Source organism: Oncorhynchus clarkii, chromosome 26, assembly GCF_045791955.1.
Source record: "Oncorhynchus clarkii lewisi isolate Uvic-CL-2024 chromosome 26, UVic_Ocla_1.0, whole genome shotgun sequence".
Taxonomy (NCBI): Eukaryota; Metazoa; Chordata; class Actinopteri; order Salmoniformes; family Salmonidae; genus Oncorhynchus; species Oncorhynchus clarkii.
This window is the reverse complement of record NC_092172.1, coordinates 808,638-821,720: the sequence shown is the minus strand read 5'-3', so window position 1 is coordinate 821,720 and position 13,083 is coordinate 808,638. Positions and strand designations below refer to the sequence as shown.

The window sequence follows — 13,083 nt, the reverse complement described above, 5'->3', positions numbered from 1 at the left end:
CTGATATTATTACATCCTGTTCCACTATGTAACTAATGTAATTACACATTTGAAAGTCACCTGTGAATTACCATGTCAATAAATCAAACCAAAATATGACCTTGTTATATGTAACCACAAGCTGCCACTACCATTGAATCCACATGTAATGCCAGGGTTGATAAAAAGGCTAGTACCTGGTAACAAGAATTGTAACAAGGAACATCCTTCCATTAACCTTTTACTGCAGAGGGCTAAATCAGGGTCACACAGAGCCGGCTTAATTAAAGAAGACACCTATACCATATCAGATATCAAAGAGAGTTAAAATGTATTGAATTTTGAGTTTGCATCACAATATTACACTTTATATACATCACAGAAGACTGAAACATAACAAAACAACTAGTATGTTTATTGACCTGTACACTGAGGTGGGTCAATCATTCCCTCAAGTGATACCCCAACATCTTGTCAACATGTGCTCTGAAAATGGAGCAGATATTTTATACCAATCTATCTTTATAGACTTTTATCCATAACAAGGCCTAGGTGTCCCCTAGTGTCCAGTATTCTCTCCAAATTGAAAAGTCTTTATTTTCATTTTGCCATAAAAGGCCCAAGCTCACTCAACTACCCCTCCAACCTCTCCAACAGCCAGAAGGAATGATAAGGATCTGGCTCCACTGAACTGACCAATCAGGAGTTAGGAGGCTTGGCTGTTTCAAGTTTTAATGTCACGTGACATGACTATCGCTAATGTGGCTGTTATTTATCAAATCAATTAACTGTTTAATTGTTACTTGATTAAACAAATCATGTAACAACTAACTAATTTGGAATTTGGGGCAGCACGGGAAAAGTTCTTTAATGAGTTACCGTCTCCCGAATTAAACTCTTGGAAGATATATAGATATATATCTCGATAACAGTCACGTATTAATTATTATGACCTCATATCAGTCTCATGTTGAACTTCACATACTCCTTTATATCTGCAAGAACTCTAACCTTATTGGTCATCTATGAACGTTTGAACATCTTGACCATGTACTGTTATAATCTCCACCCAGGCACAGCCAGAGGAGGACTGGCCACCCGTCAGAGCCTGGTTCCTCCCCAGGTGTCTTCCTAGGTTCCTGCCTTTCTTGGGAATTTTTCCTAGCCGCATTGCTTGCTGTTTGGGGTTTTAGGCTGGGTTTCTATATAGCACTTTGTGACATCGACTGATGTAAAAAGGGCTTTATGAATCAATTTGATTGATTGATGAATCAGCAATACACAAATTGGCTTAATTATTTATTTACTAACTAACTAAATAATAACACAGAATACATAAAAACACACAGGTATAGATTATTGATTAGAAACGTAATACAATGAAACAGGTCCGAAGTGGACTGACAAGATATGACGGCTTGTTACACATATGGAGGGGTAGGTAAAGAGAGGGAGAGACAAAGCGAGAACACTTTGATACATTTGGAACCAGCGCTCAATGGAATAGTAATACTTTGCACATGAACCACCGCTCATTCGGATAAGAAATGCAATATATATATTTACGCGGAGATGTCTTTCTTTGTCGTCTCTCTGTTGAAACCAATCAGTCCTTCTATGAGGAAGGGCTGGATGGGTGTAAAGGCTCTGGTTGTCCACCAGAGGTCAGAATGTCGCTCTTAGTTGTTGAGCTTCTCTGGTAGTGAAGTGTTTGTTAGATAGATACTTCAGCTGTACCAACGGTTGTCGGAGATGGGATTCTTCGTTCCCACCTCGTGTCTTCTAGTCAAATTTGGGCTTGAGTCTGGTAACTCTAATTTCTAATGAACTTATCCTCTGCAGCAGAGGTAACTCTGGGACTTCCTTTCCTGTGGTGGTCCTCATGAGAGCCAGTTTCATCATAGCACTTGATGGTATTTGCGACTGCACTTGAAGAAACATTCAAAGTAATTATGGACTATCGTTTCTCTTTGCTTATTTGAGAAGTTCCTGCCATAATATGGACTTGGTCTTTTACCAAATAGGGATATCTTCTGTATACCATCTCTACCTTGTCACAACACAACTGATTGTCTCAAACGCATTAAGAAATTCCACAAATTAACTTAACAAGGCACACCTGTTAATTGAAATTACATTCCAGGTGTCACGCCCTGACCTTAGTTATCTTTGTTTTCTTTATTATTTTGGTCAGGTCAGGGTGTGACTAGGGTGGGTATGTTAGTTTTTTGTATTGTCTAGGGGTTTTTGTATATCGAGGGGGTTTTGTAAGTCTAGGTATATGTAGGTCTACGGTGGCCTGAATTGGTTCCCAATCAGAGGCAGCTATTTATCGTTGTCTCTGATTGGGGACCATATTTAGGTAGCCATATTCCTTGGGTATTTTGTGGCTTCTTGGTCTATGTTTAGTTGCCCGTCTGCACTACGCATATTAGCTTCATGGTTCGTTTTGATAGTTTGTTCAGTGTTCTTTCTTTAATTAAAGAAGAATGTACGCTTCCGACGCTGTGCCTTGGTCTCCTCTTTATGACGACCGTGACACCAGGTGACTGACTACCTCATGAAGCTGGTTGAGAGAATGCCAAGAGTGTGCAAAGCTGTCATCAAGGCAAAGGGTGCCTGCCTAATTTGAAGAATCTAAAATCTAAAATATATTTTGATTCGTTTAACACTTTTTTTGGTTACTACATTATTCCAAATGTGTTATTTCATAGTCTTGATGTCTTCACTATTAAGTACTAAGTACTTTGTTGAAGCACCTTTGGCAACAATTATAGCCTCAAGTCTTCTTTGATATTATGCTACAAGCTTGGCACACCTGTATTTGGGTTTCTCCCATTCTTCTTTGCAGATCCTTTCAAGCTCTGTCAGGTTGGATCCGGGCTCTGGCTGGGCCACTCAATGACCTAGAGAGACTTGTCCCGAAGCCTCTCCTGCATAGTCTTGGCTGTGTGCTTAGGGTCGTTGTCCTGTTGAAAGGTGGACCGTCACCCCAGTCTGGGTCCTGAGCGCTCTGGATCAGGTTTTAATCAGGGATCTCTCTGTACTTTGCTCCGTTCATCTTTCCCTCAATCCTGGTCTCCCAGTCCCTGCTGCTGAAAAACATCCCCACCAGCTTGATACTGCCACCACCATGCTTCACGACAGAGATGATGCCAGGTTTCCTCCAGGCCAAAAGAGTTTAATCTTGGTCTCATCAGACCTGAGAATCTTGTTTCTCATGGTCAGAGTCTTTAGGTGCCTTTTGGTAATCTCCAAGTTGGCTGATTGCAAACTCCCAAGTACCATAAAGGCCTGATTGGTGGAGTGCTGCAGAGATGGTTGTCCTTCTGGAAGTTTCTCCCATCTCCACAGAGGACCTCATGACCTCTGTCAGAGTGACCATCGGGTTCTTGGTCACCTCCCTGACCAAGACCCTTCTCCCCTGATTACTCAGTTTTGCTGGGCGGCCAGCTCTTGGAAGAGTATTGGTGGTTCCAAACTTCTTCCATTTAAGAATGATGGAGGCCACTGCGTTCTTTGACTTCAATGCTGCAGACATTTTTTGGTACCCATCCCCAGATATGTGTCTCGACACAATCCTGTCTAGGAGCTCTACAGACAATTCCTTCGACCTCATGGATTGGTTTTTGCTCTGACATGGCCTGTCAAATGTGGGACCTTATATAGACAGGTTTGTGCCTTTCCAAATCATGTCCAATTAATCAAATTTACCACAGCTGGACTCCAATCAAGTTTTAGAAACAGGATGATCAATGAAAACAGGATGCACCTGAGCTCAATTTAGAGTCTCTGAATACTTGTGTAAATAAGGTATTTCTGTTTTTTATTTCTAAAAACCTTTTTTGGCTTTGTATTTATTGGGTTTTGTGTGTAGATTGCTAAGATTGCTGAGGATTTTTATTTATTTAATCAATTTTAGAATAAGACTAACGTAACAAAATGTGGAAAAAGTCAAGGGATCTGAATACTTTCCGAAGGCACTGTATATATATATATATATATATATATACATACATACATACATACATACATACATACATACAGTGACTTGCGAAAGTATTCGGCCCCCTTGAACTTTGCGACCTTTTGCCACATTTCAGGCTTCAAACATAAAGATATAAAACTGTATTTTTTTGTGAAGGATCAACAACAAGTGGGACACAATCATGAAGTTGTTGAACGACATTTATTGGATATTCCAAACTTTTTTAACAAATAAAAAACTGAAAAATTCAGCGTGCAAAATTATTCAGCCCCTTTACTTTCAGTGCAGCAAACTCTCTCCAGAAGTTCAGTGAGGATCTCTGAATGACCCAATGTTGACCTAAATGACTAATGATGATAAATACAATCCACCTGTGTGTAATCAAGTCTCCGTATAAATGCACCTGCACTGTGATAGTCTCAGAGGTCCGTTAAAAGCGCAGAGAGCATCATGAAGAACAAGGAACACGCCGGATTTGGATACAAAAAGATTTCCCAAGCTTTAAACATCCCAAGGAGCACTGTGCAAGCGATAATATTGAAATGGAAGGGGTATCAGACCACTGCAAATCTACCAAGACCTGGCCGTCCCTCTAAACTTTCAGCTCATACAAGGAGAAGACTGATCAGAGATGCAGCCAAGAGGCCCATGATCACTCTGGATGAACTGCAGAGATCTACAGCTGAGGTGGGAGACTCTGTCCATAGGACAACAATCAGTCGTATATTGCACAAATCTGGCCTTTATGGAAGAGTGGCAAGAAGAAAGCCATTTCTTAAAGATATCCATAAAAAGTGTTGTTTAAAGTTTGCCACAAGCCACCTGGGAGACACACCAAACATGTGGAAGAAGGTGCTCTGGTCAGATGAAACCAAAATTGAACTTTTTGGCAACAATGCAAAACGTTATGTTTGGCGTAAAAGCAACACAGCTGAACACACCATCCCCACTGTCAAACATGGTGGTGGCAGCATCATGGTTTGGGCCTGCTTTTCTTCAGCAGGGACAGGGAAGATGGTTAAAATTGATGGGAAGATGGATGGAGCCAAATACAGGACCATTCTGGAAGAAAACCTGATGGAGTCTGCAAAAGACCTGAGACTGGGACGGAGATTTGTCTTCCAACAAGACAATGATCCAAAACATAAAGCAAAATCTACAATGGAATGGTTCAAAAATAAACATATCCAGGTGTTAGAATGGCCAAGTCAAAGTCCAGACCTGAATCCAATCGATAATCTGTGGAAAGAACTGAAAACTGTTGTTCACAAATGCTCTCCATCCAACCTCACTGAGCTCGAGCTGTTTTGCAAGGAGGAATGGGAAAAAATGTCAGTCTCTCGATGTGCAAAACTGATAGAGACATACCCCAAGCGACTTACAGCTGTAATCGCAGCAGAAGGTGGCGCTACAAAGTATTAACTTAAGGGGGCTGAATAATTTTGCACGCCCAATTTTTCAGTTTTTGATTTGTTAAAAAAGTTTGAAATATCCAATAAATGTCGTTCCACTTCATGATTGTGTCCCACTTGTTGTTGATTCTTCACAAAAAAATACAGTTTTATATCTTTATGTTTGAAGCCTGAAATGTGGCAAAAGGTCGCAAAGTTGAAGGGGGCCGAATACTTTCGCAAGGCACTGTACATACATACATACATACATACATACATACATACATACATACATACATATGCGCACCGACCAAATGCTTTTCCAACCGTTTAAGGAGTTCCCACATATGCTGAGCACTTGTTGGCTGCCTTTCCTTCACTCTGCAGTCCAACTCATCCCAAACCATCTCAATTGGGTTGAAGATTATTGAGGCCAGGTCATCTGATTTAGCACTCCATCACTCTCCTTATTGGTCAAATAGCCCTTACAGCCTGGAGGTGTTTAAAAATATATATATATATATTTCACCTTTATTTAACCACGTAGGCTAGTTGAGACCAAGTTCTCATTTACAATTGCGACCTGGCCAAGATGAAGCAAAGCAGTACGTCACAAACAACAACACATGGAATAAACAAACATACAGTCAATAATACAATAATAAAAACAATACAATAATAATAATACAATAGAAAAGTCTATATACAGTGTGTGTAAATGAGGTAGGATAAGGGAGGTAAGGCAATAAAATAGGCCATAGTGGCGAAATAAATAAAATATAGCAATTAAACACTGGACTGATAGATGTGCAGAAGATGAATGTGCAATAATATGGGGATGAGGTAGTTGGATGGGCTATTTACAGATGGGCTATGTACATTTGCAGTGATCTGTGAGCTGCTCTGACAGCTAGTGTTTAAAGTTAGTGAGGGAGATATGAGTCTCCAGCTTCAGTGATTTTGCAGTTTGTTCCAGTCATTGGCAGTAGAGAACTGGACGGAAAGGCGGCCAAAGGAGGAATTGGCTTTGGGGGTGACCAGTGAAATATACCTGCTGGATCTCGTGCTATGGGTGGGTGCTGCTATGGTGACCAGTGAGCTGAGATAAGGCAGGGCTTTACCTAGCAGAGACTTATAGATGACCTGGAGCCAGTGGGTTTGGCGACGAATATGAAGCGAGGACCAGGCAACGAGAGCATACAGGTCGCAGTGGTGGGTAGTATATGGGGCTTTGGTGACAAAACGGATGGCACTGTGGTAGACTGCATCCAATTTGCTGAGTAGAGTGTTGGAGGCTATTTTGTAAATGACATTGCCGAAGTCCAGGATCGGTAGGATAGTCCGTTTTACGAGCGTATGTTAGGCAGCATGAGTGAAGAATGCTTTGTTGTGAAATAGGAAGCTGATTCTGGATTTAATTTTGGATTAGAGATGCTTAATGTGAGTCTGGAAGGAGAGTTTACAGTCTAACCAGACACCTAGGTATCTGTAGTTGTCCACATATTCTAAGTCAGAACCGTCCAGAGTAGTGATGCTGGACGGGTGGGCAGGTGTGGGCAGCGATCGGTTGAAGTGCATGCATTTAGTTTTACTTGCATTTAAGAGCAGTTGGAGGCCACGGAAGGAGAGTTGTATGGCATTGAAGCTCGTCTGGAGGTTAGTTAACACAGTGTCCAAAGATGTGTTGGGTCGTTGTCCATATTTTCAAGCACGGTGGTGGCTGCATCATGTTATGGTTATACTTGTCATCGGCAAGAACTAGGGAGGTTTTTTTTATAAAAATAAACTGAATAGAGCTTAGCACAGGCAAAATTCTAGCGAAAAACCAGGTTGTCTGCTTTCCACCAGACACTGGGAGACAAATTCACCTTTCAGCAGAAATATTACCTAAAACACAAGGATGGCATTGCCTACCAAGATGGCATTGAATGTTCCCGAGTTGCCTAGTTACGGTTTGACTTTAAAATGGCTGTCTAGCAACAACCAACTAGACAGAGCTTGAATAATTAAAAAAATAATAATTGTACAATCCAGGTGTGCAAAGCTCTTAGAGACTAACCCAGAAAGACTCACAGCTGTGATCGCTGCCAAAGGTGATTCTAGGTGTGAATATTTATATAAATGAGATATTTCTGTATTTTAATTTCAGTAACGTTGCAAAGTTTTCAAAAAACATGTTTTGACTTTGGTGTATTGTGTGCAGAGGGGTAAGAATTATTTTTTTATGCATTTTTTAATTCAGTAACACAATAAAATATGGAGAAAGTCAAGGGGTTTCAATACTTTCTGAAGGCACTGTACATAACAACCAAAGCTTCAATTAGTGCTGAGCAATTTGTGCCTTTTGAGGTCAATTATTATTTTTATTAAATGTACTATGCATTATGTGGGTTGAATCCTTTAACAACACAGAATGAAACAAATAATAAAATGTCCATGATGGGTATATTGGGTTGTTAAAATGTTTTTATTTTTTATAGAAATAAATGTCGGACACACGACATATTTAGAATTCACTCACTACTCTAATAGCTATTGTTAAGAGGGAATGCTGTCTGGCTTTGATTCGCACCATCACTGAGCAATAAGAAACTACATTTTGAAAATACTTAAGGACAATATTGTGGAAAGGTGAAGTAACTGATTTTTGGATCAAGAGAGCCAAAGGGTTTGAGGCAATGCACTTTTAGTGTTATGAAGACTATATGCAGCCTCTTTATGTAGCTGCATTGCATTCTGGAATGTACTGTATGTTGAGTGTGTTCATTAAACTCTGTGTTGGCTCTTTTAAACCTTTTGTTGTTGTGTTTGGCATTGTGTAACTGCTGTCATTTCAACCTTCTTATGCAGCCTTCCTGAGACTGACAAGGCAACCATGGAACCAAACGAATCGGAGGAACAAAAGGAGTTTGTTCGCCCAATACTTTACTTTCTGACTCTCACTGAAGGAGCCCACCCAAGAGCATGTGAAAAAGAATAACACTAACACACCATGACTCTCTGTTCATTCATACACTGTGAAACTGTCCGGTTTGTTATTTTGTTTGTTTGAATAACAATAATTATGTTGGATATGGACTATTATGCAATTTCTGCATTGGTGCAGATGTGTTTTCCTTTTTCAGTATCATATTTATGGGGACACTGTATGTATGGTTGGGGTCAATTCCATTTAACTTCCGGTCTGTCCAGGAGATTAATTGAAATGAAATTCACAAATTCAAATATCCCAATGGAAAACGATAGGCACTTTTCAATTTGATGTGTTCAGTAAAAGGACTGACTGAAAATGTAATTGCCCCCAATCTTGACTGTTTTGTGTCTGTTAAAACTGCATTAACCAGTCAAGGTCGACTTGAACTGTTCAATACAAATGATGTCTTGCCAGTTTTGAAATAAATAGCACAATATATCTATATTTATATTATACCTCTGTGTATGAAATAAACATATAAAATCAATTGTGAGATTTACTTGAGATTAATATTTTACCATAATGGCCTTGTTGCCGTTAAGGAACATTTGGGTACTATATACACTTCTATGATGTTTGTCCTTGCATTTTCTGTGCATGTTTGCGTGCGTATACAAGTGAGAACAGAGCTCAGTGAGGACTTCTCAGCAGTGATGCCAATTTAGCAATTTTGTTGCTAGATTTAGAAACTTTTCAGACTACCCTGGCAACGTTTTTAGCAACTTTTAAAAATGTATTTTGAACTTTTAGCAACTTTTGAAAAGTGACTGAAACGCTAAAATGCACGCATTTTCCCTCTAAATGACAAAAACGATTTTCTCTGTCACACACTCAGTCACAACACACATGCCTGGCTGCGAAAGTGCATTGTGAGTGACGTCAGCAGCAGGCGTTTAGCTCGTGCACAGGAAGCAGCAGGTCAGTGTAACAGTACTCTTCTTGCGTTGTGTACAATCAGTCATCGACACGGAACTCCAACATGTAGCACCAGTCATGTAGATTTATTCTGATAGGAACAGCACAAAATTGCACGGCTCACCATCCAACTCTGCACTCACGCACGCTGGTTTGGTGCTTGTTCACTGGGCTAGTTACCAAAATAATACAATTACAATATAAGATCTTTAACAATGTACCTGATAGGAACAGCACAAAATTGCACGTCATGCAATGCACGGCTCACCATCCAACTCTGCACTCACGCACTGTACAAAATATATGAACCCCTCCCACCAGACACAGTAAATTGCTAGCTAGTACTGGCGGGAATTCTTTACAACAAAATGCACAACAAATATTCTCCAAAAACCGCTGCATCTTATGTGTGATGTTCGAATAACATTTACAAACAATTTGATATAAATTGTACATTTAAATCATCACTTGAGAGTATAAAAATCACTTTTGATGTACAATGCTTTGCAACCAACAACTTACCGCTGGTTTGGTGCTTGTTCACTGGGACGATTCCAACTGGAACATCCCCCTCGTAAGCAAGCTACGCAAACCAGCCAATAAGATGCCATGTTGAGTAGGTGAAGGCAAGACAAACTCAAACCAAAAACCCATTGGCTTAACAATAAAGTGGCAAGGGGAATCACCAATATAACCCTGTTACACTAGCACCAATTTCAGCAAATTGCAAATCATTGTTGGCTGACTGCAGCAGCAGTAGTACGGGTTCGACGAGCCAATCCCAATGAATATAGTTGGTCACGAATGTTTTGATCTTGAACAGAACTCACAACATCAATCAAAAAGTCTCAATCAAAATTTTACAGCCAAATGTACAGAAAAGAGTGGGAGTCTGTACCTGAACCTCATTTTCTCTGAGATGGCCGGTCAATTTCAGTAACTTTACTGTGTATTCTACGTGATGACGCAGTTTTACGTTATCACGCAATGACATCGCAACATCTTTTAGCAACTTTTAGCAACAAATCAACCTGCCTCTAGCAATTTACCCTGAAAATGAGTTGGCAACACTGCTTATCAGACCACAAACATCATGTTGATGAACTACCTCCTGAAACTGCCCCATGATGTCACATTCCTGTTCATTAGACTGTGCCTGATGAGGGTACAGTTCATGAAATTCGATTCGATGAGTTCCAGCTTCTGTTGCTAGGGCTGTTGCTAGAATTAGCAAAAAACACTGACCGGATTATGTAATTAACCAAAGCGTCCGTTGCTATGCTGGTTGGCTCTATTTTTACTCGTAGCGGTCACGAAGGAAGGAGTACGAGGGCAGTTCTAGTTCTATTTCACTTCATAAACACTCGCTCAGTCCTCACAAAATTATTACCTCAGAATTGCTCTCCAAGAATGCTGTTTTTGACGGTGACAACCTGCTGACTACATGCTGCTTCAGAGGATCGAAAAGACTGGAAAGAGAACACGCTTTCTTTACCATATATTTGTCTTTAAATAAGAAAATATTGTTAAATAGGAAGAAATGATTTAAGCTGTTTTTAGATTGACGTTGCTAGAGCTACTGTACTTACAGTGGGGCAAAAAAGTATTTAGTCCGCCACCAATTGTGCAAGTTCTCCTACTAAAAAAGATGAGAGAGGACTGTAATTTTCATCATAGGTACACTTCAACTATGACAGACAAAATGAGAATTAAAAAAATCCAGAAAATCACTTTGTAGGATTTTTTATGAATTTATTTGCAAATTATGGTGGAAAATAAGTATTTGGTCACCTACAAACAAACAAGATTTCTGGCTCTCACAGACTTGTAACAACTTCTTTAAGAGGCTCCTCTGTCCTCCACTCGTTACCTGTATTAATGGCACCTGTTTGAACTTGTTATCAGTATAAAAGACAGCTGTCCACAACCTCAAACAGTCACACTCCAAACTCCACTATGGCCAAGACCAAAGAGCTGTCAAAGGACACCAGAAACAAAATTGTAGACCTGCACCAGGCTGGGAAGACTGAATCTGCAATAGGTAAGCAGCTTGGTTTGAAGAAATCAACTGTGGGAGCACAATGGTTTGTTTTATTTATTTTTTACAATTTATTTTTGTATCAGACATATTTCAATATCTTAGATTGTCAATAGATATTGCTTTCCTACCCCCTCCTCCAGGTTTGGTGAATGGACCAACCAGACCCTCAAGACTGCCATGGGCAAGTCCCTTGATTGGTATCAGGAAGGGTGGGCAAACAACCTGAAGGTAATTCTCTTTGCACACAACAGCAGCATCCAGGTCTCCACCAAGTACGGACAGGAGCCGCAGCTGTTGACTCAGGTAAACAATGCAATTCAATTTTTTATGTACAATTATTGCATATAGTCTTTCAAATTTGTGATTGACTTAGTGTTCTTTGTCTATTGCTATTTTTGTATAACGTACTTTCAGATCACTGGAACCCGAGCTGATGTGGTGGAAGCTGTCAAATCAGATTAGAACGCCTTCAAGGACCACCTTCAGGCACGAACTAAGAAGGATGTGGAGGTTTTTGACCAGCTTAAAATGATTGTCTGCTGTTAATTTATTTTCTGGTCCTCCAAGAGATATGTAAGAAATGTATTTGTAATATGAAGTATAATTGCATGTATTCCTGTTATCAGTCAAGGTGGACTGAACATCAACAAGGCGCAGGAGAAACAGAAGGAGAGCTACCGGAGCAGAATCAAGCACAGGAGCAAGTGCTACGACATCCAAGCGAATTACTTGGTTTGGAAGAAGAACGAAAGGAAGGCGAGACCTGGGAAACCTCGCTGTTCTTTCACTCCTAGCTGGGGTCACCATCTGTTAAAGTGAATATAAAAAATCTCAGATAATAACTATTTTCATTTGCACACAAAATAACCTGAAGCTAGTTATAGTTTCCCTAACACTGATATTTTTCTGGCTCTATCATACTGGGCACGTAATATGTGAGATGCAAAGATTAACTAAAAACACTAGCACTGCAAAAACTCAGAACAAAGTGAGCAGCAGTGCCCAGACTTTGCAGCCTCCCTATTCAATTTCCCCTTCCAAACAAGAGTACCTATACCTAACAGACATACATACTGAGATAATTTTTCAATTTGTCAAAAAGTTTATAGTACGTATTGCTTTTTTGTTTTTACACTTACTGATCATTTCAGCAAAAAAATTATATTCTATCTTAATTAAACAACGTGAAGAGGGGTTTGTTCTCCGCCCTTTTCATTTTACGGATAAAGAATCTGCCATGAAAAATAAACAAATTAACAATGAAAGTTAGGGCCTCCCGGGTGGCACAGTGGTTAAGGGCGCTGTACTGCAGCGCCAGCTGTGCCATCAGAGTCCCTGGGTTCGCGCCCAGGCTCTGTCGTAACCGGGAGGTCCGTGGGGCGACGCACAATTGGCCTAGCGTCGTCCGGGTTAGGGAGGGATTGGTCGGTAGGGATCGCCTTGTCTCATCGCGCACCACCAGCGACTCCTGTGGCGGGCCGGGCGCAGTGCGCGCTAGCCAAGGTTGCCAGGTGCATGGTGTAGCCTCTGACACATTGGTGCGACTGGCTTCCGGGTTGGATGCGCGCTGTGTTAAGAAGCAGTACGGCTGGTTGGGTTGTGTATCGGAGGACGCATGACATTCAGCCTTCGTCTCTCCCGAGCCCGTACGGGAGTTGTAGCAATGAGACAAGGTAGTAGCTACTACAACAATTGGATACCACGAAATTGGGGAGAAAAAAAGGGGTAAAATTAAAAAATTAAAAAAAATATGAATGTTAAATCATAATATAATATAATTTGGGTCAAAATAAAA

The 13,083-nt window shown here is 40.4% G+C and overlaps 1 protein-coding gene across 2 annotated transcripts in view; it reads left to right on the top strand.

Moving 5' to 3' along the window:
• LOC139384902 (family with sequence similarity 184 member Aa) overlaps window positions 1-8,819 on the top strand; it is a 91,887-nt gene extending 83,068 nt beyond the window's left edge. Inside the window, exon 17 of one of the 2 annotated variants that reach the window (XM_071129803.1) lies at window positions 8,209-8,819. In XM_071129803.1, the coding sequence (XP_070985904.1) occupies window positions 8,209-8,217 (9 nt within the window). In that variant the 3' untranslated portion in view covers window positions 8,218-8,819. The remainder of the gene's footprint in view (window positions 1-8,208) is intronic. The other variant, XM_071129802.1, reaches the window with a different exon arrangement.
• The last annotated feature ends 4,264 nt before the right edge of the window (window positions 8,820-13,083 follow it).